Source organism: Heterodontus francisci, chromosome 35 (genome assembly GCF_036365525.1).
Source record: "Heterodontus francisci isolate sHetFra1 chromosome 35, sHetFra1.hap1, whole genome shotgun sequence".
Lineage (NCBI taxonomy): Eukaryota > Metazoa > Chordata > Chondrichthyes > Heterodontiformes > Heterodontidae > Heterodontus > Heterodontus francisci.
In genome coordinates this window covers 56,810,686-56,836,961 of record NC_090405.1, presented here as the reverse complement: position 1 = coordinate 56,836,961, position 26,276 = coordinate 56,810,686, and the positions used below count along the sequence as shown (strand labels likewise).

Here is a 26,276-nt window from a genome sequence, read left to right as displayed (position 1 = left end):
TTTGATAATGGACTCTAGAATTTTCCCCACTCCCGACGTCAGGCTGACTGGTCTATAATTTCCTGTTTTCTCTCTACCTCCCTTTTTAAATAGTGGGGTTACATTAGCTACCCTCCAATCTGTAGGAACTGTTCCGGAGTCTACAGAATCTTGGAGGATGACCACCAATGCATCCACTATTTCTCGGGCCACTTCCTTAAGTACTCTGGGATGCATACCATCAGGCCCTGGGGATTTATCGGCCTTCAATCCCATCAATTTCCCCAATACCATTTCTCTGCTAATACTGATTTCCTTCAGTGCTTCTCTCTCACTAAACCCTGTGTTCCCCAACATTTTGGTAAAATGTGAAGTTTCTGAAAATAGCTATCAAATGCAAATATGCTTAAAAGCTGCCCCTGTTCCTAAAGTGGCAGAATTGTTTCTCAGAATTCCTTTCCACCAATCACTGCATGTGTTAAACATCTCCCAGGTCCCACCTCACACCTCAGACTGCAAAATGGAAAAGAATCCATTTCAGCAGGTGTATTTTTCCAAATAGGGGAGGCGGTGGTGTAGTGGTATTATCACTGGACTAGTAACCCAGAGACCCAGGGTATTGATCTGGAGACGGGTTTGAATCCCACCACAGCAGAAGGTGGAATTTGAATTTAATTAATAAATCTGGAATTAAAAGCTAGTCTAATGATGGCCATGAAACCATTGTCGATTGTTGTAAAAACCCATCTGGTTCACTAATGTCCTTGAGGGAAGGAAATCTGCTGTCCTTACCTGGTCTGGCCTACATGTGACTCCAGACCCACAGCAATGTGGTTAACTCTTACATGCCCTCTGAAATGGCCTAGCAAGCCACTCAGTTGTACCTAACCGCTACAAAGTTAATAAAAAGGAATGAAACCGGAGCTACCACCCAGCATCAACCTAGGCACCGGAAACGACAATGGCAAACCCAGCCCTGTCGACCCTGCAAAGTTTTCCTTACTAACATCTGAGGGCTTGTGCCAAAGTTGGGAGAGCTGTCCCATAGACTAGTCAAGCAACAGCCTAACATAGTCATACTCATGGAATCATACCTTACAGACAATGTCCCAGACATTGCCATCACCATCCCCGGGTATGTCCTGTCCCACCGGCAGGACAGACCCAGCAGAGGTGGCGGGACAGTGGTCTACAGTAGGGAGGGAGCTGCCCCGGGAGTCCTCAACATTGACTCTGGACCCCATGAAGTCTCATGGCATCAGGTCAAACAGGGTGGCGCAGTGGTTAGCACCGCAGCCTCACAGCTCCAGGGACCCGGGTTCGATTCTGGGTACTGCCTGTGTGGAGTTTGCAAGTTCTCCCTGTGTCTGCGTGAGTTTTCTCCGGGTGCTCCGGTTTCCTCCCACAAGCCAAAAGACTTGCAGGTTGACAGGTAAATTGGCCATTATAAATTGTCACCAGTATGGGTAGGTGGTAGGGAAATATAGGGACAGGTGGGGATGTTTGTTGGGAATATGGGATTAGTGTAGGATTAGTATAAATGGGTGGTTGATGTTCGGCACAGACTCGGTGGGCTGAAGGGCCTGTTTCAGTGCTGTATCTCTAATCATGAGCAAGGTAACCTCCTACTGATTGCCACCTACTACCCTCCCTCAGCTGATGAGTCAGTACTCCTCCATGCTGAACACCATTTGGAGGAAGCACCGAGGGTGGCAAGGGCACAAAATATACTCTGGGTGGGGGACTTCAATGTCCGTCACCAAGAGTGGCTCGGTAGCACCACTACTGACCGAGCTGGCCGAGTACTAAAGGACATAGCTGCTATACTGGGTCTGCGGCAGGTGGTGGGGGAACGAATACGAGGGAAAAACATACTTGACCTTGTCCTCACCAATCTGCCTGCTGCAGATGCATCTGTCCATGACTGTATTGGTAGGAGTGACCACCGCACAGTCCTTGTGGAGACGAAGTCCCGCCTTCACATTGAGGATACCGTCCATCGTGTTGTGTGGCACTTTCACCGTGCTAAATGGGATAGATTTCGAACAGATCTAGCAATGCAAAACTGGGCATCCATGAGGCGCTGTGGGCCATCAGCAGCAGCAGAATTGTACTCAACCACATTCTGTAACCTCATGGCCCGGCATATCCCCCACTCTACCATTACCATCAAGCCAGGAGACCAACCCTGGTTCAATGAAGAGTGCAGGAGAGCATGCCAGGAGCAGCACCAGGCATACCTCAAAATGAGGTGTCAACCTGGTGAAGCTACAACACAGGACTACTTGCATGCCAAACTGCATAAGCAGCATGCAATGGACAGAGCTAAACAATCCCATAACCAACGGATCAAATCTAAGCTCTGCAGTCCTGTCACATCCAGTCGTGAATGGTGGTGGACAATTAAACAACTAACTGGAGGAGGTGGCTCCACAAATATCCCCATCCTCAATGATGGGGGAGCCCAGCACATCAGTGAGAATGATAAGGCTGAAGCATTTGCAACAATCTTCAGCCAGAAGTGCCGAGTTGATGATCCATCTCGGCCTCCTCCTGAAGTCCCCAGCATTACAGATGCCAGACTTCAGCCAATTCGATTCACTCCGCATAATATCAAGAAACGACTGAAGGTACTGGATACTGCAAAGCCTATCGGCCCTGATAATATTTCGGCAATAGTACTGAAGACCTGTGCTCCAGAACTTGCCGCACCCCTAGCCAAGCTGTTCCAGTATAGCTACAACACTGGCATCTACCCTGCAATGTGGAAAATTGCCCAGGTATGTCCTGTACACAAAAAGCAGGACAAGTCCAACCTGGCCAACTACTGCCCCATCAGTCTACTCTCAATCATCAGTAAAGTGATGGAAGGTGTCATCAACAGTGCCATCAAGTAGCATTTGCTTAGCAATAACCTGCTGAGTGATGCTCAGTTTGGGTTCCGCCAGAGCCACTCAGCTCCTGACCTCATTACAGCCTTGGTTCAAACAAGTACAAAAGAGCTGAACTCACGAGGTGAGGTGAGAGTGACTGCCCTTGTCATCAAGGCAGCATTTGACCCAGTATGGCATCAAGGAACCCTAGCAAAACTGGAGTCAATGGGAATCAGAGGGAAAACTCTCTGCTGGTTGGAATCATACCTAGCACAAAGGAACATGGCTGTGGTTGTTGGAGGTCAATCATCTGAGCTCCAGGACATCACTGCAGGAGTTCCTCAGGGTAGTGTCCTGGGCCTAACCATCTTCAGCTGCTTCATCAATGACCTTCCTTCAATCATAAGGTCAGAAGTGGGGATGTTCGCTGATGATTGCACAATGTTCAACACCATTCGTGACGACTCAGATACTGAAGCAGTCTGTGTAGAAATGCAGCAAGACCTGGACAATATCCAGGCTTGGGCTGATAAGTGGCAAGTAACATTTGCGCCACACAAGTGCCAGGCAATGACCTTCTCCAACAAGAGAGAATCTAACCATCTCCCCTTGACATTCAATGGCATTACCATCGCTGAATCCCCCACTATCAACATCCTAGGGGCTACCATTGACCAGAAACTGAACTGGAGTAGTCATATAATTACCGTGGCTACAAGAGCAGGTCAGAGGCTAGGAATCCTGCGGCGAGTAACTCACCTCCTGACTTCCCAAAGCCTGTCCACCATCTACAAGGCCTAGGAGAGACCCCACCAATAAAACGAAACCCTAGTAACCAAGAGCAGGTTTGCAAAGAAGTCCAGTACATGCTGAAAAATGATTTAATTGAACCCAGCCAAAGCAGTTGGAGCTCTTCTATAGTACTACTTCCCGATTAACAAAACCTTTATGTAGTTCTCAGAACAGTCTCTTCAATGTTTGCAGTTCATTAAATAAAAGTTCATTTCAACATTCTTTTTTCCCCTAATTTGCCTCTGATTTTCCTGCCTTCTCATCCTGTCCAGAAATAGATAACCAATATTGAGATGAGACTCCCCAGGCAGTGACGGGGCTTAAATTCATTGCTCAAAAGCGATTCTACATGTGCGAGTCTGGGCAATGGGGATAACAGAAGACAATGTAACTAGAGCAGTTTTCATAGCCAAGGCCACCTCTCTCCTCACGCAGTGTCTACATATTAACAACTCCAGCGGGGCTCGTTGGACTAAGAACCTTGGCTAATATTTTACCTCTTCCTAGTACACTGAAATAGTTCCCCTACTGCCATTGGCATAGGAGGAGGTGGCTATTCAGCCCCTTGAGCTAGTTCAGCCATCCAATTAAATCATGGCTGATCTGTCTTGCAATTCCATTTACCTGCCTTGGTTCCATATTCCTTAATATCTTTACCCAACAAAAATCTAATCAATGTCGGTTTTGGTATCTCCAGTTGAACACTAGCCTCAACAGCTATTTGGAGGAAGAGAGTTCCAGGTTTCCATTACCTGAGATTTCCAAACTATATATGGCCTCAGGCTTAAACAATACAGCATTCTATCAGTACTGCACTGAAGTGTCAGCCAAGATTTTAGGCTTATGTCTCTGGCCCACAGCCTTCTGACTCAGTGGTGAGTGTACACCCCCTTGAGCCACAGCTGATACTTTTTTAAAAAAAGCAAGCAACATGTATAATTTAATGGATTGCTACTCCCTTAAATGTGCATTTTGGAATCATGTTCGACAAGAACAAAACTCAAATGTTTTAAAGGAGGGGTAAGTGATCTGGCACAGTGCAAACGTCACACAAATCTCACGTACTGTGATTTTCTCCCAAGGGGCCATAAGGTCCGAAAGTGTAATTGAGTGATAAGGAATTACCTGATGCAACAAGACGGTTGCCTTGATGTTTGTCCTCCAAGCACTGAGAAAGGGTTAAATAGAAAGAGAAAAACTGAAGTAATGCACAGTAAATCCTACAGCGTCTAAATGTAGGCTGACTTTTCAGGATGCGCCTTGTACTGAACCAAACCGTTAATCTATCTTTTCTCTTGTGGATGTTGATGTGCCGATAGTAACTCCCTAGCTTTGTTTTTATTTTAAATTTCCAAGCATTTTCATTTGCTTTCTCTCTATCCTGTGACTGTGTTGTAGATTTAAATACTGACTCAGCCTAAAGGGGTAGGTTGGATGAATTAGAGCTCTATACGACGGGAGCACATTATTCTGAATTTCATCACCATTTTCCATTAGTCTAGAACAGACCCAGATATGGCACAAGAAAACCCATAGTGGTGGAGAGCCTTAGGAGTCATAGGGCTAAAGTCACCTTTTTCCTCCCAAGTGTGCTTCATTTACCAAACCTTTACACATATTTACCAGAATGGTTCCAGGGATGAGGGATTTTAACTACGGGTTAGGTTGGAGAAGCTGGGGTTGATCTCCTTGGAGCAAAGGAGGTTGAGAGGAGATTGGATAGAAGTGTACAATTTTATGACAGCTTTAGATAAGGTAGACAAAGAAAAACTGTTCCAATTAGCTGATGGTACAAGGACTAAGGGACACAGATTTAAGGTTTTGACTATGAGACACAAGGGGGATGTGAGGAAGAACCTTTTTTATGCAGCAGGTGATAATAACCAGGAACTCACTGCCTACGAAGAATACAAAAATAAGCTGGAGAGTTAGAAATAAAAAACATTTGAAAGACTGGTAATCTTTCCTTCAACAAGATAGAGGATAAAGTCACATGACACAGGTCCTGGTACATGTTGGTACCAATAACATAGGTAGAAAGAGGGATGAGGTCTTGCATCAAGAATTCAGCGAGTTAGGCAGTAGACTAAAAAGCAGGACCTCTCGGGTTGTAATCTCTGGATTACTCCCAGTGCCACGTGCTAGCGAGTATAGAAATAGGAGAATAGCACAGATGAATGTGTGGCTTAAGAGTTGGTGCAGGAGAGAGGGTTTTAGATTCCTGGACCACTGGGACCGTTTCTGGGGAAGGTGGGACCTGTACAAGCGGGACGGTCTACATCTGAACCAGAGGGGGACTAACATCCTTGCTGGCGTGTTTGCTAGTGCTGTTTGAGGAGTTTAAACTAATTTGGCAGGGGGAGGGGACGCAGACTCCTAGCAGAATAGAGACACAGCTAAACACAGGAAAGCAAACAAGTCAGAGGGAATACAGTGGAAGTAAGTTTCAAGGGAGTAAGACCAGGATGGATGGCCTCTATTTTAATGCCAGGAGTATTACAGGAAAAACGGATGAGTTAAGGCAAGGATTAACACGTTGAATTGTGATATAGTAGCCATCACGGAGACATGGTTGAGGGAGGGGCAGGATTGGGAGCTCAATATCCTGGGATATAGAATCTTCAGGCGAGATAGATGAGGGGGTAAAAGAGGAGGGGGCATTGCAATATTAGTTAAGGAATCAGTTACTGCAGTAAGGAGAGATGATATCTTGGAGGGGACATCAAATGAAGCTTTATGGGTAGAGTTTAGGAATAAAAAAGGGACAGCCACATTGCTAGGTGTTTATTATAGACCCCCGGATAGTCAGCAGGAAATTGAGATGCAAATATGTGCGCAATTCGCAGAGGAGTGTAAAAATAATAATAAGGTCATTATATTAGGTGATTTCAACTTTCCCAACATTAATTGGGATAGTCATCGTGTTAAGGGCTTAGATGGAGTGAAGTTCTTAAAATGTATACAGGAGAACTTTTTAGCTCAATATGTAGAGGATCCAACAAGGGAGGGTGCAGTGCTGGACCTAATTCTCGGGAATGAAGCTGAACAGGTGGTTGATGTGTTGGTGGGGGAGCATTTTGGTGATAGCGACCACAACATGGTACAAATTAATCTTGTTATGGAGAAAGAAATAGACAAGTGGCAAAAAAAGGTTTTGGATTGGGGGAGATTTACTAAATTTTAGTAAAATAAGGCAGGATCTGGCCAAGGTAAACTGGAAAGAGTTACTTGTCGGGAAATCTACAGAAGAGCAGTGGGGGGCATTCAAAAAGGAAATGGGGAGGGTACATGCCCAACATGTTCCCTCTAGGGTAATAGGTAGGAGCAACAAGCCCAGAGAACCATGGATGACCAGAAACATTCAGGGTACAATGAGTAGGAAAAGAGAGGCTTTTAGCAAATACAGAGTGAGCAAATCAACGGAAGCATTAGTGGAGTACAGAAAGTGTAGGATGGAGCTTAAGAAAGCAATTAGGAGAGCAAAGAGGGGACATGAGAAATCTCTGGCTGATAAGATTCTGTAAGTAGGGAAAATCCCAAGATATTCTATAAGTACATCAATAGGAAGAGGATAACCAGGGAAAGAGTAGGACCCATTAGGGACCAAGGGGGATATCTGTGGGTGGAGCCAGAGGACATTGGTAGGGTGTTGAATGAATACTTCACATCTGTCTTCACCCAAGAGAATAAAGAAGTAGAAATGGAACTCAGAGAGAGAGACTGTGAGGTTCTTGAGCAAATTGTCAGAGGGAGTGACAAGGTATTGGAGGTTTTGGCAGGCTTAAAAGTGGGCAAATCTCCAGGTCCAGACGATATGTGTCCCAGGATGCTGTGGGAGGCGAGGGTGGAGATTGCAGGGGCTCTGACCCTAATTTTTAATTCCTCTCTGGCACTGGGGAGGTGCCAGCGGACTGGAGAACAGCTAATGTGGTCCCACTATTTAAGAAAGGTTGTAGAGATAAGCCAGGGAACTGTAGACCAGTGAGTCTCACGTCAGTGGTAGGGAAACTATTGGACAAAATTCTGAAGGAGAGAATCTATCTCCACTTGGAGAGGCAAAATTTGATTAGGAATAGTCAGCATGGCTTTGTCAGAATGAGGTCATGCCTAACAAATTTGATTGAATCTTTTGAGCATGTGACCAGGTGTGTAGATGAGGGTAGTGCAGTTGATGTAGTTTACATGGATTTCAGCAAAGCCTTTGACAAGGTCCCACATGAGAGACTCATCAAGAAAGCAAATGCACATGGGATACAAGGTAACTTGATAAGGTGGATTTAAAATTGGCTTAGCTGTGGGAGACAGAGAGTGATGACGGACGGCTGTTTTAGTGACTGGAAGCCAGTGTCCAGTGGCATACCACAGGGATCTGTGCTTGGTCCCCTATTGTTTATCATTTATATAAATGACATAGATGACTATGTGGGGGGTAGGATCAGTAAGTTCGCGGATGACACAAAGATTGGCCGAGTGGTTAACAGTGAGGTTGAGTGTCTTGGGTTACAGGAAGAATTAGACGGGATGGTCAAATGGGAAGAAAAGTGGCAGATGGAATTTAACGCTGAAACGTGTGAGGTGATACACTTTGGAAGGAGTAATGTGACATGAAAGTATTCAATGAATGGCCTGACACTGGGAAGTTCCGAGGCACAAAGGGACCTTGGCGTGTTTGTCCATAGATCCCTGAAGGCAGAAGGGCAGGTTAATAGGGTGGTGAAAAAGGCTTTTGGGACACTTGCCTTTATCAATCGAGGCATAGATTACAAAAGCAGGGAGGTCATGTTGGAGTTGTATAGAACTTTGGTCAGGCAACAGCTGGAGTACTGTGTGCAATTCTGGTCGCCACATTATAGGAAGGATGTGATTGCACTGGAGGGGATGCAGAGGCGATTCACCAGGATGTTGCTTGGGATGGAACATTTAAGCTATGAAGAGAGGTTGGATAGGCTTGGGTTGTTTTTGCTGGAGCAGAGAAGACTGAGGGGTGACCTGATAGAGGTGTACAAGATTTTGAGGGGCATGGACAGGGTGGATAGGGAGCAGCTGTTCCCCTTAGTTGAAGGATCAGTTACTAGGGGACACAAGTTTAAGGTGAGGGGCAGGAGGTTTAAGGGGGATTTGAGGAAGAACTTTTTTACCCAGAGGGTGGTCACAGTCCGGAATGCACTGCCTGGGATGGTGGTAGAGGCAGGTTGCCTCACATCCTTTAAAAAGTTCCTGGATGAGCACTTGGCAGGTCATAACATTCAAGACTATGGGCCAAGTGCTGGCAAATGGGATTAGGTAGACAGGTCAGGTGGCTTTAATGCATCGGTGTAGACTCGATGGGCCGAAGGGCCTCTTCTGCGCTGTATTATTCTGTGATTCTGTGACACCCACCGTCTCCTGCACTGAAATACACTTTCATGTCTGCTAGAACTAAAACTCGTTAACCCTATCTGCATTGAAATTGTGAACAGCTGATCACACATGGATGTGAGCTATACACACAAAAATAAGCTAAAACAAAAGCACTTGCAGATGCCCCATTTCCAACTACAATCACTACAATAAAGTGTGAAAATACCTCATCTTATCAAAATAGATTGCCATCAGAAGCTATTGTATAGCCCTTCAGTAACTGCAACCTAAAGTCATATGGGCAAGACTAACACTTAATGAGTTTACCTTTAAAGGTAACCTTTTTTGGAGAACATCAAGACATCAGTCAGAAATTTCTAGCCACAGAGAGAACATCGAAAGCCATCTTCAATTCCAGCACAAGGCTGAGAGAGAGATTGTTTCCAGCTAAGACAGTTGAACCCTGCTGAAATGAGTTTGCACCAACTGCAGCAGAGAAATCGGAGAGTGACTTTTGAACAATTCCTCTGTCTGTGAAAATTGAATTAAGAAATACCAGCACTATCTTCAAACTGAAGTGTTGATTGTCAGAAGACTTCAACATCCCAGCAAATGCGACACAACCAGCAAGCGAGCCTGCATCTTTTAAAACTTACCTTCCAAGAGGATCCCGCAGGTTTTTCTTGAAAACAGCAGACGTTTACACCTTGAACTCTGAACGTCTCTTACACTTTACCTTCCAGCTATCTTTTCTTGAGTGTGCCTGTGAGAGTGAATGCATGCGAGTGGTGTTGCAATCATTACGGATGATTATTGTTCAATAAATACTTAATCTTCTGTTTCAAGCCTATGAGAAAACCTGTCACTGTTTATTTGGCAAACAAAGCACAGGGTCTGAAGCACCCGTTTAACAAAAATCTATCTGCGGTCAGTTGGGAGGTGACAAGTGGAAATCAGCCACTCCATTTCCCACCTGCCTGTAACAACTGCCTTCCGGCAGTGTACCCTGGATTTGCATATGAGCACTGCCTGTACCCTTCGGGCAGTGTACCCTGTGTTTGTATATGAGCAATGCATGTACCCTTTGGGCAGTGTACCCTGGGTTTGTATATGAGCAATGCCTGTAGCCTTAGGGCAGTGTACCCTGTGTTTGTATATGAGCAATGCATGTACCCTTCGGGCAGTGTGCCCTGGGTTTGTATATGAGCAATGCTTGTACCCTTTGGGCAGTGTACCCTGTGTTTGTATATGAGCAATGCATGTACCCTTCGGGCAGTGTGCCCTGGGTTTGTATATGAGCAATGCTTGTACCCTTTGGGCAGTGTACCCTGGGTTTGTATATGAGCAATGCTTGTACCCTTTGGGCAGTGTACCCTGTGTTTGTATATGAGCAATGCTTGTACCCTTTGGGCAGTGTACCCTGGGTTTGTATATGTGCGCTGCCTGTACCACTTCTAATGTCAGCTGTTGGGAGCTATGGTTCAGGCAAGCTGAGCTGGTAGCTATGAGTTCATGAGTGACTAACTGATTCTTGATTGTATATTTCTTGTCCTTGTATTCAGTTCTACAGTGAGGCAGGTTATGTAAATCATTTGTGATAGTATAGGCCTTTGTATAGCAGTGAGGTCCATTTAAACATTGACAGTAGCAGGGAATTCAGCAAATCACTGCTGTGATATTGTCACCTGTCTAGTCCCAATTCATCAAACTGTAGGTTCTATCAGGTTGCTATTTCTCAAATAATCCATACCTAGTGCTAATTCTCAGTAATGCTGGTCCTTATTCCATGGCATATTTCAATTGCGGTTCTGATCAGTGTGCCTAGTCAGGAAATTCACTTCTCAGAACAGGAAACAGGACAAGAAACATATTCCCACAGCTCTTTGCTTTCTCTGTAATAAGAATTGGTGTCAGCAGCTTGTGTTTTCACATAAGCCTGGTGTATATTTAGTGTGTTGTGTGTAAGATGTTGTGTCACTGCTGCACTGCTGGCTCACAACTAGTCTTCAGCCTAGGAACCCTTTCACTGATCTCACAATGGCTGTTTCCTCTCTTGTGCCAAAGCTTCAAATACACCATCTTTCTCCCTGCCCCCGACCCCCCCCCCCCATAATTTACAACAGTAAAAATCTTCAGCTTCCCCTGAATAATAGAGTTCAGCCTGTGTTTCCGTACAGTTAAACTTGTGTTTTTAAAGGAGCATTGCTCTGCTGTGTCAATACAATAAGACATTGTGCATTACATGGTATAACATGCCTGCCTTCACAAACAGCATGTCATCTGACTTACTACCAGCAACCCCACAGGGCATATAGTTTTAACATACACTTCCTGTTTGTCACACTTACTTCCTGTGTAACAATTTTATCCTTCCTGGGTATGTTGCCTAATTATTACTTTTAACTGTAAGGTGTCCAAACTTACCATTATGCTTACTTTACAGTTCGCCCAAACTCCATCTCCCACGTTAGTTCGTCTAGGTGGCACTGAAGGTAAATACATGTATATTTCATTTTCTTTAAATATAAGGTCTCAGGCTCCCTTTATTTAATTTACCTGTATTTAAGGTCACAGACCTATCTCTCCTTTCAGTGTTGGTGACTCAGGCTGTTCTTTTTATTGGGCTTCAAAATACAAATTACCAGCTGATAGATAAGTAAGAGAGAGACCATGCGCACCATGAGCATTGTCACAGGAGGTGCTGTAGTTGGGTATTGCCTGTGATTGTTGCACTTCACTGTCAGATAAAAATTTCAGCTCCTCAAAGAAAAATAGCTTAATAAATGTTCACTACAGATAATTTTTTTAGAAATTTTCAATTTGTAATTTTAAAATAGGCTGTTTTTCAATTTATTTCTATTTTTAAAACAATGACAGGATTGTGATATTTAACTTTCAAAGCCATAAAGATAATTTATTTTTTCAAGAAATTTAGTATTTCTTAGTAATTGTATTGAGTGATTTTTACAGGTGACCCAATCGCACACAACCTTAGTTAATCAACCTGAGTGTGACTGATTAGGAATGAGGTGCTGTGAAATATCCAAGGAGCCTTCAACAGTGGTAAAAAGTGAGATTGTCAAAGTTTATGATGATGTTGGGGTTGTTATAGCCTTGCTATATAATGACTTAGATGTCATGTTGCACAGAGCTAACTGTGCAGAGTGTGGGGATCAGCCTAGTGTGCTCAGCAAGGACTTGGACTGTGAGCTGGAGTGTCATGTGGAGGGGGGGCCTAAAATATTCCCGCTCAGTACATTGGATATCAGCTGCTCTTTTTTGGGATCTGTAGGAGATTGCTTCTATTGCTTCACATGATCTTGCTCTCCAGGGCCATACACTCCTAATACCTCACCACTCCCACACATGTTCCAACCAGCTGCTAGAGTGTGACTGAACAAACTGGGAATAATTCTCTGAATTTCTTCCTCCCTCCTTCCTCTTTTCAAACACCTGCTCCATGGAGTAGTGAATTACCTCATTCAATACCTACCCAGTGATTCAGTGGGAATGTCCTGTCTGCAGTCATGTTCTATCCAGAGGTGCCATCTTTCAGATGAGATGTTAAACTGAGGCCCCGTCTGCTCTGTAAGGTAGATGTACAGGATCCCATGGCACTATTTGAAGGACACTGTCTTGACCAATATTCCCTCAATCAACACCACTAAAACATATTATCAGGTTGTGGTTATTATTATTGTTATCACATTGCTGTTTGTGGGATGTTGCTGTACACAATTTGGTTGCCAAATTTCCTACATTTCAACAGTGACTACACTTCAAAAGTTTTTCATTGGCTGTCAGACACTTTAGGACATCCTGAAGATGTGAAAGGTGCTATAGCAATGAAAGTAGTTTCTTTCTCTCTCCTGTGCCTGCCTTATATAATAATGTACTATACTTTCAACCAAGCAATTCATGTGACTTTAAATAGAAGCAGGCAGAGAGCTAACCTGTGTCATAGGCCCAGCAGCAGTTTCAAACTTCCCTTTATCTCTGGCAGGGGATTTCTAGCTTTCTCCAATTGGATCAGCTTATCATAGAACATAGAACAGTACAGCACAGTACAGGCCCTTCGGCCCACGATGTTCTGCCGACCCTTTAACCTACTCTAAGATCAAACTACCTACATACCCTTCATTCTACTATCATCCATGTACCTATCCAAGAGTCACTTAAATGTCCCTAATGTATCTGCTTCTACTACCACCTCTGGCAGTGCATTCCACGCACCCACCACTCTCTGTGTAAAGAACCTACCTCTGACATCTCCCAGAAACCTTCCTCCAATCACCTTAAAATTATGCCCCCTGGTGATAATCCTTTCCGCCCTGGGAAAAAGTCTCTGGCTATCCACTCTATCTATGCCTCTCATCATCTTGTACCCCTCTATCAAGTCACCTCTCATCCTTCTTCGCTCCAATGAGAAAAGCCCTAGCTCCCTCAACCTTTCTTCATAAGACATGCCCTCCAGTCCAGGCAGCATCCTGGTAAATCTCCTCTGCACCCTCTCTAAAGCTTCCACATCCTTCCTATAATGAGGCGACCAGAACTGAACACAATATTCCAAGTGTGGTCTAACCAGGGCTTTATAGAGCTGCAGCATAACCTCGCGGCTCTTAAACTCAATCCCCCTGTTAATGAAAGCCAACACCCCATAAGCCTTCTTAACAACCCTATCAACTTGGGTGGCAACTTTGAGGGATCTGTGGACATAGGTAGTTTTAATTGAGAAGATAATTTTGTTCATGGACACAAGTCTTGAGTTCCATAAGTTTGGGGAAATAACCACTTTACTCACCACATGCTGTGGGATTATCTGTAGACTGATGGAAAGGTGCATCTGCCTTTTGTTTCTCACATTTGACCAGACTTCTGTGAATTTCCAGCATTCAGAGTGGTTCTAATCGCTACCCTGGCCAATTTGAATTTAAAAGGTTTAATAACAGATTCTGTTGAGAGTTTTGGCTGGGACATTGGATAAATATAAGATTTAGTTAATATGACAATAAATGGCCTCATCTCTTTTCACAGAAAGGTCTTGATTTGAACATTTTCATCCTTGTTTACAAATACCTCCATGATCTCACCCCTTCCTATGTCTGTAATCTCCATCAGCACCACAATGCTCTAAGATATCTGCACTCCCCTAATTCCAGCCTCTTGTGCATCCCTGATTTTAATCGCTGCACCATTGGTGGTTGCACCTTCAGCCTAGGCCCCAAGCTCTGGATTTTTTTTTCCAAAAAATACTTTATTCATAAGTTTTGTAAAAATGCGCTACATAACAATTCAACTTGCTGTTGTCCAAGACCTCCATGATAGAGGACAGGTAGGACTGGTGCTGATCCTTAGTATGTATGTCATTGTCACGCCAACGTGCTTTGTTGAATGATAATTTTCTTTGATCCACTGACTGGAGATCTGAATTTATATCTTTTGAAGAAATTTTAAAAAGAACAGATTTTAAAAAATGACTTTGCTAGCAGCTTAGGATGGCCATCTAATTTGCAATACTCTATCCTACATTGCAAGACATTTGAGGTGGAGACAAAATGGCTGCTCTCCCGAGCAAGAACCAAGACCTAGGAAGTTTAAGGGATCTACGTGTTCTTTTTAGCAAGAAGAGAAACACTGCTACCATGTTTGAATCACTGAGTCATGTGACAAGCCCCTACTCATCTGTGGTTTTAAGCTTGTATTTCTTGACAGCAACAAGGACATGTGCAGACCCAAGTGGGGGGTCTCTCTCCATTTCAGCTTACAAGCTTCGAACTCTGACAAGCATCGCTGTCTCCAAGAAACCCACTGAATCAGTCACCTACCTCTTCAAACTAAAAGCCTCAGGACCACCAACTTCAGCTAGAAGCCAACCAAATCACCAAACCCCACAGACTGTATACCCCTCTTTTCTATGGACTCTAACTCAACCAATACACCTTTCCCCACTCTGTAACCTATTTGTGTGTGTGTAAACCTCTAGTGTGCGTGTGAGTGAAAATTGGCACCTAGTTTTTTATTTTCATTCGTTCGGTTTAGGTACAATAAAGTTAACCTCTTTCTTTGGTCAACTCAAGAAAACCTGTCCGATTTGTTCTTGTGATGATCATAGCAAGTAAGTAATCAAACACCTACTAAATTGACCAGTACATCCACTTTAAGAAAGAATTAAACCTGTTGTGGTCAAACAGGGAGAGAGAAAAAGGAAAGCCCTTCGACCCTTAGCGGACCGTAGTAGTCAAGCTGCGATGATGTCACCAAGCCATCCTCTTCCTTCAGGCTGCTGACCACAGAGGTTTCTCTGTGTACCTTTTGGAAGAAGAGATATAAGCACGTCTCATCCTGCTCCATGGCAAAGAGCAAGGCCTGCTGGCTCTTCACTTCTTGGCGATACTCCTTGACATCAACCCCAATCGACTGCAGCAGGCGCAGATTCTGTATTCTTTTCTGGAGTCAAGACATTTCTCTATCTCTCCTTCTGAACACCTTTGAGGATGAAAAACCTCTTGTTGTTCACCTTGATCGCTTCCCACCAGTGCATCAGGGACTCAAAGAGGGGTTTCACAGTTCTCCAACCTTTGTAATCCCCTTTAAGTTTCTCAGTGTTTTCTGGGGTCAACAGTTTCACATTCATCTTTAATGACCCACTGCCGACCTTCTGGTCTTCCTGTATGTGACAGTTGGCCAGCAGGATACAGTGGTTAGACAAGAATACTGGCTTGACGTCAGTGAATCTGTCTGTGAATGTTCAGAGTCAAAGATGATGCAGTTAAAATTATCACCTAGAATGACCTGCCTGGATGTCACCAGCTGCGTTGGGGGATGGTCAGCCACTCACTGTGTTGGCCTGGGACGTACACATTGATTAACCAGAGGGAAGCGATTTTGTACATTATGTCTGCTACGAGGAGGCGACCACCCACCAGCTCCTTAACATCAGAGGTGGTGAAGTTGCCTCCCTACAGCAGAATACCCATGCCAGAGGAACGGGAATCATTTCCTCCTGACCAGATCGATGGTCCATGTGACCACCATCAGGACCATCACAGAGAGTCAGGGTAAATGGGTCCTTTTGTGGTTGACAAGATGTAACTAGTGGGGTGCCACAGGGTTCGGTCCTCGTGCCCCAACTATTTACAATCTATTTAATGACTTGGATGCAGCGATAGAAGGTACTATAGCCAGATTTGCAGATGACACTAAAATAGGTGGGATAGTAAGTTGCAATAAAGAAATAAGAAATTTACAAATGGATATGGATAGGTTATGTGAATGGGCCAAAATTTGGCAGATGGAGTTTAACGTGGATAAGTGTGAGGTTATCCATTTTGGTCAGAAGAATAGAAAGGCAAATTATTATCTAAATGGAGAGAAACTTCAGAGTGCTTCGGTGCAGAGGGATCTGCATGAATCACAGAAAACTAGTATGCAGGTGCAGCAGGTAATAAGGAAGGCAAATGGAATTTTGACATTTATTGCTAAAGGAATAGAGTATAAAAGTAGGGAAGTATTGCTGCAACTGTACAAGGCATTAGTGAGACCGTACCTGGAGTATTGCGTACAGTTTTGGTCCCCTTACTTGAGGAGGGATGTAGTTGCATTGGAGGCAGTTCAGAGGAGGTTCACTGGATTGATTCCAGAGATGAGGGGTTTGTCTTATGAAGAGAGATTGAGCAGTTTAGGCCTTTACTCTCCAGAGTTTAGAAGAAAGAGAGGAGATCTAATTGAGGTATATAAGATGATTAAGGGGATTGACAAAGTAGATGTAGAGAGGATGTTTCCTCTTGTGGGGCAATCTAGAACGAGAGGTCATAATTTTAGGATAAGGGGTAGCAGATTTAAAACAGAGATGAGGAGAAATTACTTCTCTCAAAGGGTCGCGAATCTGTGAAATTCACTACTCCAGAGTGCGGTGGATGCCGGGACATTGAGTAAATTTAAGGAGGAGATACACAGATTTTTAGTTAGTAATGGGTTGAAGGGTTGTGGAGAATGGGCAGGAAAGTGGAATAAAAACAAGAAATGCTGGAACCACTCAGCAGGTCTGGCAGCATCTGTGAAAAGAGAAGCAGAGTTAACGTTTCGGGTCAGTGACCTTTCTTCGGAACTGACAAATATTAGAAAAGTCACAGGTTATAAGCAAGTGAAGTGGGGGTGGGGCAAGAGATAACAAAGGAGGTCCAGATTGGACCAGGCCACATAGCTGACCAAAAAGTCACGGAGCAAAGGCAGACAATATGTTAATGGTGTGTTGAAATGTGGAGTTGAGGCCGAGGTGAGATCAGCCATGATCGTATTGAATGGCAGAGCAGGCTCGAGGGGCTGAATTGCTTACTCCTGCTCCTAGTTCTTATGTTCTTATTGCTTGTAGATGCTGAGGTGTGGTATTCCACACTCCTGCAGAAACAGCAGGTCAATTTTGACCTTGGAGAGGTGGAAACAATCATGTAGTGGCATTAGACCCATTAAAACTGTATATTGCTTACCACTCCAGGTATCTGTGCTAGTCCCAACCCTTGGGCATGTTCTTGCATACCAAGAGTATTCACAAGCTGTTGCACTGCTGGGCTGAGAAAACTGTCCTGGTCACTCATAGAAGAGTTGTTCCAGTGGAGTGGGGTGGGGGGTGGGGGGGTGGTGGGGTTGTGTGTAGGTAGGGAGGCTTGGACTGTCCTCTGCTGGTGCTGTCTTTCGCCTCTGCTCCCTCATTGAGGACGTTGCTGCTCCTGGTTTCCTGGAGCTAGGGTGCGCTAGGCACTTCACTACTCCCGGCTTCCCGGAGCTGGGGTGCGCTGGGCGTCTTGTTGCGCTTGTCACTTTGGGGTTGGGGTGCGCTGGGCCCTTCGCTGCTTCCACTGTTTCGGAGCTGCGGGGCCTTTTCCTCTAGCTCTTTTGTATTCTGCCACTTCTTTTGCTGGTGTCGTCTTTCCTCATCTTTCCTCCCTCATCTGATGAGGAGCAATTGCTATAGTCCGTCTCAGACGTAGCCTTCTCTTGCCACTGGTTTGGGGGGGGGGGGTGGCCTGTTCATTTTTGCGCCGCCTTCTTTGTGGTTTACATCTTAACCACTTGCCATTCACCCAGTTGTCCCTTTGCTGGCTCCTTTTCCATTAATTCTGTCTGCTGAGGAGGTGGCTCCAGGCACAGGGTTGGTATTTGGCAGCTTGCTGCAGCACCCTCTTCCTCCTTCTCCTTGTCCTTCGACAGGTTTTTCTCATGGGGGCTTGGTGGGGGAGGGTTGCTGGTCCCCTTTGTAGCAGCCGTGTTCACTGTTCCTCTTGTGCTCCTCCTTGATTCTCGCTGCCTGTTCATAACTGAGGCAGCATTTTGGGTAGGTCTTGTAGAGGTGGCCTGCCTCACCACACAGGCTGCAGCACTTACTCTGCTTGCAGTCCTTTGTCTGGTGGCCTTCCTTCTTTCAGTGCTTATAGATGGCTGCCACGTGACCAGATTTGCCGCAGCTGTGACAAACTCTGTGCTGCCCCAAGTAGACCAAGTAGCCCTGACCTCCCCCATTAGCAAAGCTGAAGGGAGGGTGGAGGATGGATCTGTTGGCTTCCACCTTCAAGGTCATCTTGACCTGCCATTTGCTGATCCAAATCCTGAATGGGTCCTTGACCTCAGTGCTGTTCCCGGCCACCTCAACATACCTGGCAAGGTAAGTGAGCACATCCACGACAGGAATATGTGGGTTGTAGAGATGGATGGTCGCAATCTGGTTCCGTTGTGACATGGTGCCTGGTTTCCTTTCTCCTTGAAGACCTTCAGGAATGTCACACATCCTGCCACGTCCTTAAATGTCACGTCGAAGTACCCGCCAGTGGGGAAGTCCTGCAGACAGAAGATTTCTGCATCTTCAATTCCACAGCATTTGAAAAAGGACTCGCTGAATGAAGAAGGCCTGGTCCATGAGTGCCTTCAGTCACCTAGGCCCCAAGCTCTGCAATATGCTCCCCACCTTGCTATCCTCCTTTAAGACACTCCTTAAACATACCTCCTTGACCAAGCTTTTGGTCATCTGACCTAATATCTCCTTTTGTGGTTCAGTGTCATACTTGTTTTATAATGCTTCAGTGAAGTGCCTTTGGACATTTTATTATGTTAAAGGCGCGATATAAATATAAGTTGTTGTTGAAATCTCATGGCCACCCCACCATGATACACCTGTGGGTGTAACCTGGCCAATCACAGGTCCATCTGTAGGTCATAGTCATAGAGTTATACAGCACAGAAACAGGCCCTTCGGCCCATCGTGTCTGTGCTGGCCATAAAGCACCTAACTATTCTAATCCCATTTTCCAGCACTTGGCCCGTAGCCTTATATGCTATGGCGTTTCAAGTGCTCATCTAAATACTTCTTAAATGTTGTGAGGGCTCCTGCCTCTACCACCTCTTCAGGCAGTGCGTTCCAGATTCCAACCACTCTCTGGGTGAAAACATTTTTTCTCAAATCCCTTCTAAACCTCCTGCCCCTTCCCTTAAATCTGTGCCCCCTGGTTATTGACACCTCAGCTAAGGGAAAATGTTTCTTCCTATCTAACCTATCAATGCCCCGCATAATTTTGTATACCTCAATCAGGTCCCCCCTCAGCCTTCTCTGCTCTAAGGAAAACAACCTTACCCTATCCAGTCTCTCTTCATAGGTGTAACCATGTTGGTCATTGAATGCCAGCTTTTATCGCTAATGTTGAAGGAATGCCAGAGTTCGTGTGTGCTGAAAGGAGATAACATGTTGTTTAGACAAGAGAAAAATTAGTGGGTTCCTGTTGTATTTATTTATTTTTAAAATTCATTTCCTGTGGAATTCCCAGGATTATTTAGAGCTTACAGTGGTTCTAGATTGCTAGTCAGGAAATACTAGTGTATAACAAGCACTGGGAATACTACATAGCATCGATGCATCATCACGTGAAGGTAATGTGGACATTCACCCTGAGTTTGATCCTGTAACTGTGCAGTTCCCCAGTGGCTCAGGGAGTTCATCCAGCGAGTAACTGAGCTCTGATGTGCGTTGCAGTAGGATATTTTTAAATATTCTCTCACAGCCAGGTAAGGACAGCAGATTTCCTCCCCTAAAGGGCATTAGTGAGCCAAATGAGTTTTTCCGACAACTGACAGTTTCATGGCACCATTACTGAGACTAGCTTTCAATTCCAGATTTTTATTAATTAATTGAATTTAAATTCCACCAGCTGTCGTGGTGGGATTTGAACCCATGTACCCAGGGCATTAGCCTGAGCCTTTGGATTACTAGTCCAATGACATTACCACTATGCCACCGTCTTCCCTGCAGTGAAGATTGTAACTGTGATATTAGTTTGCAGAGACAAGCTGTGGGACCCCCTGGATGGGACAGTCTCACACAACTTGAATTGGGCACTGCATGAAGCAAAACTGGAGAGCAGTGTGACATAAATTTAACCAGTACATGGGGTATCTTTGCTAGGAGAGGCTCTCTGTGTATAGTTGTAAGTACAGAACATACATGGCTCTCTCCTGTCTGGAGCCAGTCAGTATAGATGTTGCCACTTGGCTGGAGCAAGTACTGTAATTACTTGTCTTGGTATGGTCCCCAGAGTGTGACCACTCCCTTGGGCGGTTTAGCTGGGATGGCAGGAGGGGGAGCAGATCAGCTGAAGTATTGATGACAAAACTTTGCTTGCAGGCCCATGGTTGGAACCTGTCTTATCAGAATGTGGGAGGTCTTGCAGTGCAGGCTCTATGCATTGTCCCCATTGCACAACAGAGTCTACAATGTTACGACCAGGTGAGAAAGGGGTCTAGGGGTACCTTTCAGCCTTCACCTGGTCTTACTGTAACAGGATTTGTGTTTTTAAACACACTGTGTTTTGAGTTCCCCCTTGGTGAATCCTTGTTCACCGCTTTCCAATTATAAGGCAAAGAAATGAGCACACCAGGTTTTCTTAGGTTTAAAGAAGAAAAGTGAAATTTATTAAAACTTAAATTCTAATTTGGTTAACGCCTACGGATACACGCCGTGCCCCATGCTAGCATGCATATGCGATAGACACATGCAAATAGAGAAGGAAAAGAGCAGGAGAAAAATAAAGTAGAGAGGTTTGAGGCAATCTCTAAAGAAGGGTTTTTGTTACTGTGCTTCAAGCTTGTTGTAGTCCTTGCTTTTAGGTCGATCTTGCTTTTCATTGGGGCCCAGTATTCTTCTTAAACCTTGTTCACTGTAGGAGACTTTTCTCTCTTGCTTCATATGTCTTTAATGGATTCCGAAGTTGGTGAGAGAGATGAGAGCAGACAGGAAAGTCTGCGGCAAGCCAGCCACGAGTGGTCTTTTCAGTCCAGGAGCAAACAGCTTTCTGCCAGTTAAAAACTCTGTGGCAAGTTCGAATTCAAAAAACTCCAACAGCCAGTTAGTCATGTGACTGAACTGGTCTGACCATTTCAGTGTGTATTTGTCCATTTTAGCAGTTAACCTGGAATGCGAACTCATCCACCCTGAAAGTCTGGTCATCAAAAGTCCATTGTGGATTAAATTGGAGCAGGGAATGGTCCTTTGTCCCCTTTAAGCACAGTCTGTAAATATGCAAATATTCTTCCAGTCAAGGGTCTGGTGTTGCTTTCTTTTAATAAGCAAGTTCTTTCTTTACTCCAGTAACAGTTTAAAAATCAATGTTCATGTGGCGAAATTAGTGTGCCTCATTCTTGGTCGGTGGGGGCCTGCATGACAACAGAATGCAGCATACAACCACAATGTGGGAGGCTCTATGGGCGATAGAAAACACCCAAACTTGTCCAGGCAGCAAAAGTGTTTAGTCAGTCCAATGGTGCGCTCTAAGATGGCTGTAGTGGCTGCAGGCTCTAATTGTGTCTTCATTCAGTGGATCAGCAGGGATTTTATCGCAATGTCTTGAGACAAGTGTAAAGACGGCGGAGGGAGACTGGCGGTGAGTACAGCGGAGAGAGAGCTGGTGGAGAGTGCGGCAGAGAGAGCTGGCAGTGGGTATGGCGAGAGAGAGCCGGTGGTGGGTCTGGGGGAGAGAGAGCTGGTGTTGAGTCAGGCGGTGAGAGAGCTGGTGGTGGGTCTGGGGGAGAGAGAGAGCTGGTGGTGGGTCTGGGGGAGAGAGAGCTGGTGTTGAGTCAGACGGTGAGACAGCTGGTGGTGGGTCTGGGGGAGAGAGCTGGTGGTGGGTCTGGGGGAGAGAGCTGGTGGTGGGTCTGGGGGAGAGAGAGCTGGCGGTGGGTCTGGGAGAGAGAGCTGGTGGTGGGTCTGGGGGAGAGAGAGCTGGTGTTGAGTCAGGCGGTGAGAGAGCTGGTGGTGGGTCTGGGGGAGAGAGAGCTGATGTTGAGTCAGGCAGAGAGAGAGCTGGTGGTGGGTCTGGGGGAGAGAGCTGGTGGTGGGTCTGGGGGAGAGAGCTGGTGGTGGGTCTGGGGGAGAGAGAGCTGGCGGTGGGTCTGGGAGAGAGAGCTGGTGGTGGGTCTGGGGGAGAGAGAGAGCTGGCAGTGGGTCTGGGGGAGAGAGCTGGTGGTGGGTCTGGGGGAGAGAGAGAGCTGGCGGTGGGTCTGGGGGAGAGAGAGCTGGCGGTGGTTCTGGGGGAGAGAGCTGGCGGTGGGTCTGGGAGAGAGAGCTGGTGGAGGGTCTGGGGAAGAGAGAGCTGGCGGTGGGTCTGGGGGAGAGAGAGCTGGCGGTGGGTCTGGGAGAGAGAGAGCTGGCGGTGGGTCTGGGAGAGAGAGAGCTGGCGGTGGGTCTGGGGGAGAGAGAGCTGGCGGTGGGTCTGGGAGAGAGAGAGCTGGCAGTGGGTCTGGGAGAGAGAGAGCTGGCGGTGGGTCTGGGGGAGAGAGAGCTGGCGGTGGGTCTGGGGGAGAGAGAGCTGGCGGTGGGTCTGGGGGAGAGAGAGCTGGCGGTGGGTCTGGGGGAGTGAGAGCTGGCGGTGGGTCTGGGGGAGTGAGAGCTGGCGGTGGGTCTGGGGGAGTGAGAGCTGGCGGTGGGTCTGGGGGAGTGAGAGCTGGCGGTGGGTCTGGGAGAGAGAGAGCTGGCGGTGGGTCTGGCGGAGAGAGAGCTGGCGGTGGGTCTGGGGGAGAGAGAGCTGGCGGTGGGTCTGGGAGAGAGAGAGCTGGCGGAGGGTCTGGGGGAGAGAGAGTTGGCGGAGGGTCTGGGAGAGAGAGCTGGCGGAGGGTCTGGGAGAGAGAGCTGGCGGAGGGTCTGGGGAAGAGAGAGAGCTGGCGGAGGGTCTGGCGCAGAGAGAGCTGGCGGAGGGTCTGGCGCAGAGAGAGCTGGTGGTGGGTCTGGCGGAGAGAGAGCTGGCGGTGGGTCTGGGAGAGAGCGAGCTGGTGGTGGGTCTGGCGGAGAGAGAGCTGGTGGTGGGTCTGGGAGAGAGAGCTGGTGGTGGGTCTGGGGGAGAGAGAGCTGGCGGTGGGTCTGGGGGAGAGAGAGCTGGCGGTGGGTCTGGGGGAGAGAGAGCTGGCAGTGGGTCTGGGAGAGAGAGAGCTGGCGGTGGGTCTGGGGGAGAGAGAGCTGGCGGTGGGTCTGGGAGAGAGCGAGCTGGCGGTGGGTCTGGGAGAGAGCGAGCTGGCGGTGGGTCTGGCGGAGAGAGAGCTGGCGGTGGGTCTGGGAGAGAGCGAGCTGGCGGTGGGTCTGGCGGAGAGAGAGCTGGCGGTGGGTCTGGCGGAGAGAGAGCTGGCGGTGGGTCTGGGAGAGAGCGAGCTGGTGGTGGGTCTGGCGGAGAGAGAGCTGGCGGTGGGTCTGGCGGAGAGAGAGCTGGCGGTGGGTCTGGGAGAGAGCGAGCTGGTGGTGGGTCTGGCGGAGAGAGAGCTGGTGGTGGGTCTGGCGGAGAGAGAGCTGGCGGTGGGCACAGCACCGATTTTTGGAGTGGTTATTTTTGAATGCGGTTAAAATCAACTTCAGAGAGTGAATTTGCAACTCAGTTCAGTGAAAGATTCAACATCAGTCTTTTAGCCCATTGACTGAGTCTAATAGCTGGTATCAGGACTGTAAAACTATATTAACTAAAAGCAACAATTACTGAAAAGATGCAGAAAGGCCTGAGGGACTAGGGTCTAAACCAATGATCAATACTCCATGCAATGGCATCGCTTGATGTTCCAACACTAAGAAAATGTGAGTAGATATAGCAAAATGGCGTGCCATAATTTTCCAATCATCCCTGGATACGGGGGAGGTGCCAGAGGATTGGAGAGTGGCAAATGTGACACCCTTATTCAAGAAAGGTTGTCAGGACCATCCTAGTTACTACAGGCTGGTCAGATTAACACCTGTGGTGCGTAAGTTTTTCGAAGCAATCATCAAGGAAAAAACAGGCACTTGGTGAGGTTTAAGTTAATTCGAGAGCGTTTGGTTTGGCTTTTCGAGAGATGTAGCTACAGTGGCTCCAAATAGGTCTTACAGCAGGAATGCAGCACCAACATTTCAGTTCCCCCATATTTGATGCAAATGTTCCTTCACATATACAGGGTTTCTTCAAATTCAGGAGGAAATAGGAAATAACCACACTGGAAATACAGGGTTTCTTTCAAAAGAGAGAGAATTGAGCTCTGCCTCCTTCTGGCAGGCAAAAACACCAACTGTCCTTTTTAACAGTTCAAATTGAAACTAAAACTTTCCAGAAAGCAAGCCTCCTGACAACCATAAATCTTAGCATGTTACTTCTTTGTAAACAAACAACTCCCAAGTCAAAAACAACCCCTGCTGGGGTATTTGAAAACAGGTGCCTTCCAGTAACTGTTTACAGTTCAAACTCAGTCCAAACCGACTGGTGACCTTTTAAAAAAAATCCAAAGTTCCAGCATCTATGGAATCCTTTTCAGTTTTAAAACTCAAAAAAACAAAAAAATGGAAACACTTGTCACAGGTGAGGTACTCACTGTTACAGACCCGGGGTATACCACCTGGTGAGGTACTCATTGTTACAGACCCTGGGTATACCACCTGGTGAGGTACTCATTGTTACAGACCCTGGGTATACCACCTGGTGAGGTACTCATTGTTACAGACCCTGGGTATACCACCTGGTGAGGTACTGACTGTTACAGACCCTGGGTATACCACCTGGTGAGGTACTCATTGTTACAGACCCTGGGTATACCACCTGGTGAGGTACTGACTGTTACAGACCCAGGGTATACCACCTGGTGAGGTACTGACTGTTACAGACCCAGGGTATACCACCTGGTGAGGTACTGACTGTTACAGACCCAGGGTATACCACCTGGTGAGGTACTGACTGTTACAGACCCGGGGTATACCACCTGGTGAGGTACTGACTGTTACAGACCCGGGGTATACCACCTGTTGAGGTACTGACTGTTACAGACCCGGGTATACCACCTGGTGAGGTACTCACTGTTACAGACCCGGGGTATACCACCTGGTGAGGTACTGACTGTTACAGACCTGGGGTATACCACCTGGTGAGGTTCTGACTGTTACAGACCCGGGGTATACCACCTGGTGAGGTACTGACTGTTACAGACCCGGGGTATACCACCTGGTGAGGTACTGACCCCTACAGACCCGGCGTGTACCCCCTGGTGAGGTACTGACTGTTACAGACCCGGGGTATACCACGCGGTGAGGTACTGACTGTTACAGACCCAGGGTATACCACCTGGTGAGGTACTGACTGTTACAGACCCGGGGTATACCACCTGGTGAGGTACTGACCCCTACAGACCCGGCGTGTACCTCCTGGTGAGGTACTGACTGTTACAGACCCGGGGTATACCACCCGGTGAGGTACTGACTGTTACAGACCCGGGGTATACCACCTGTTGAGGTACTGACTGTTACAGACCCGCTGTATACCACCTGGTGAGGGACTGACTGTTACAGACCCGGGGTATACCACCTGGTGAGGTACTGACTGTTACAGACCCGGGGTATACCACCTGGTGAGGTACTGACTGTTACAGACCCAGGGTATACCACCTGGTGAGGTACTGACTGTTATAGACCCGGGGTATACCACCTGGTGAGGTACTGACTGCTTTAGGACCCAGGGTATACCACCTGGTGAGGTACTGACTGTTACAGACCTGGGGTATACCACCTGGTGAGGTACTGACTGTTACAGACCCGGGGTATACCACCTGGTGAGGTACTGACTGTTTTAGGACCCGGGGTATACCACCTGGTGAGGTACTGACTGTTACAGACCCGGGGTATACCACCTGGTGAGGTACTCACTGTTACAGACCCGGGGTATACCACCCGGTGAGGTACTGACTGTTACAGACCCGGGGTATACCACCTGGTGAGGTACTGACTGTTTTAGGACCCGGGGTATACCACCTGGTGAGGTA

General features: G+C 46.7%; 1 protein-coding gene across 7 annotated transcripts in view; it reads left to right on the top strand.

Moving 5' to 3' along the window:
- Nucleotides 1-26,276, top strand: part of fam189a1 (family with sequence similarity 189 member A1) — a 117,295-nt gene that overhangs the window by 36,928 nt on the left and 54,091 nt on the right. For 2 of the 7 annotated variants that reach the window (XM_068015676.1, XM_068015678.1), the window contains one exon: nucleotides 11,428-11,476. The exons of 1 other annotated variant lie outside the window; for it this stretch is intronic. Coding sequence is in view for 1 of the 6 variants with exons in the window: in XM_068015675.1 (XP_067871776.1) it covers nucleotides 12,009-12,047 (39 nt within the window). In the remaining 5 variants the exon portion in view is untranslated. Of the gene's footprint in view, nucleotides 1-11,427; nucleotides 11,477-11,954; nucleotides 12,055-19,859; nucleotides 20,034-20,687; nucleotides 20,752-26,276 lie in introns of those variants that run through there. 4 more of the 7 variants (XM_068015675.1, XM_068015677.1, XM_068015680.1 and 1 more) reach the window with 4 other exon arrangements.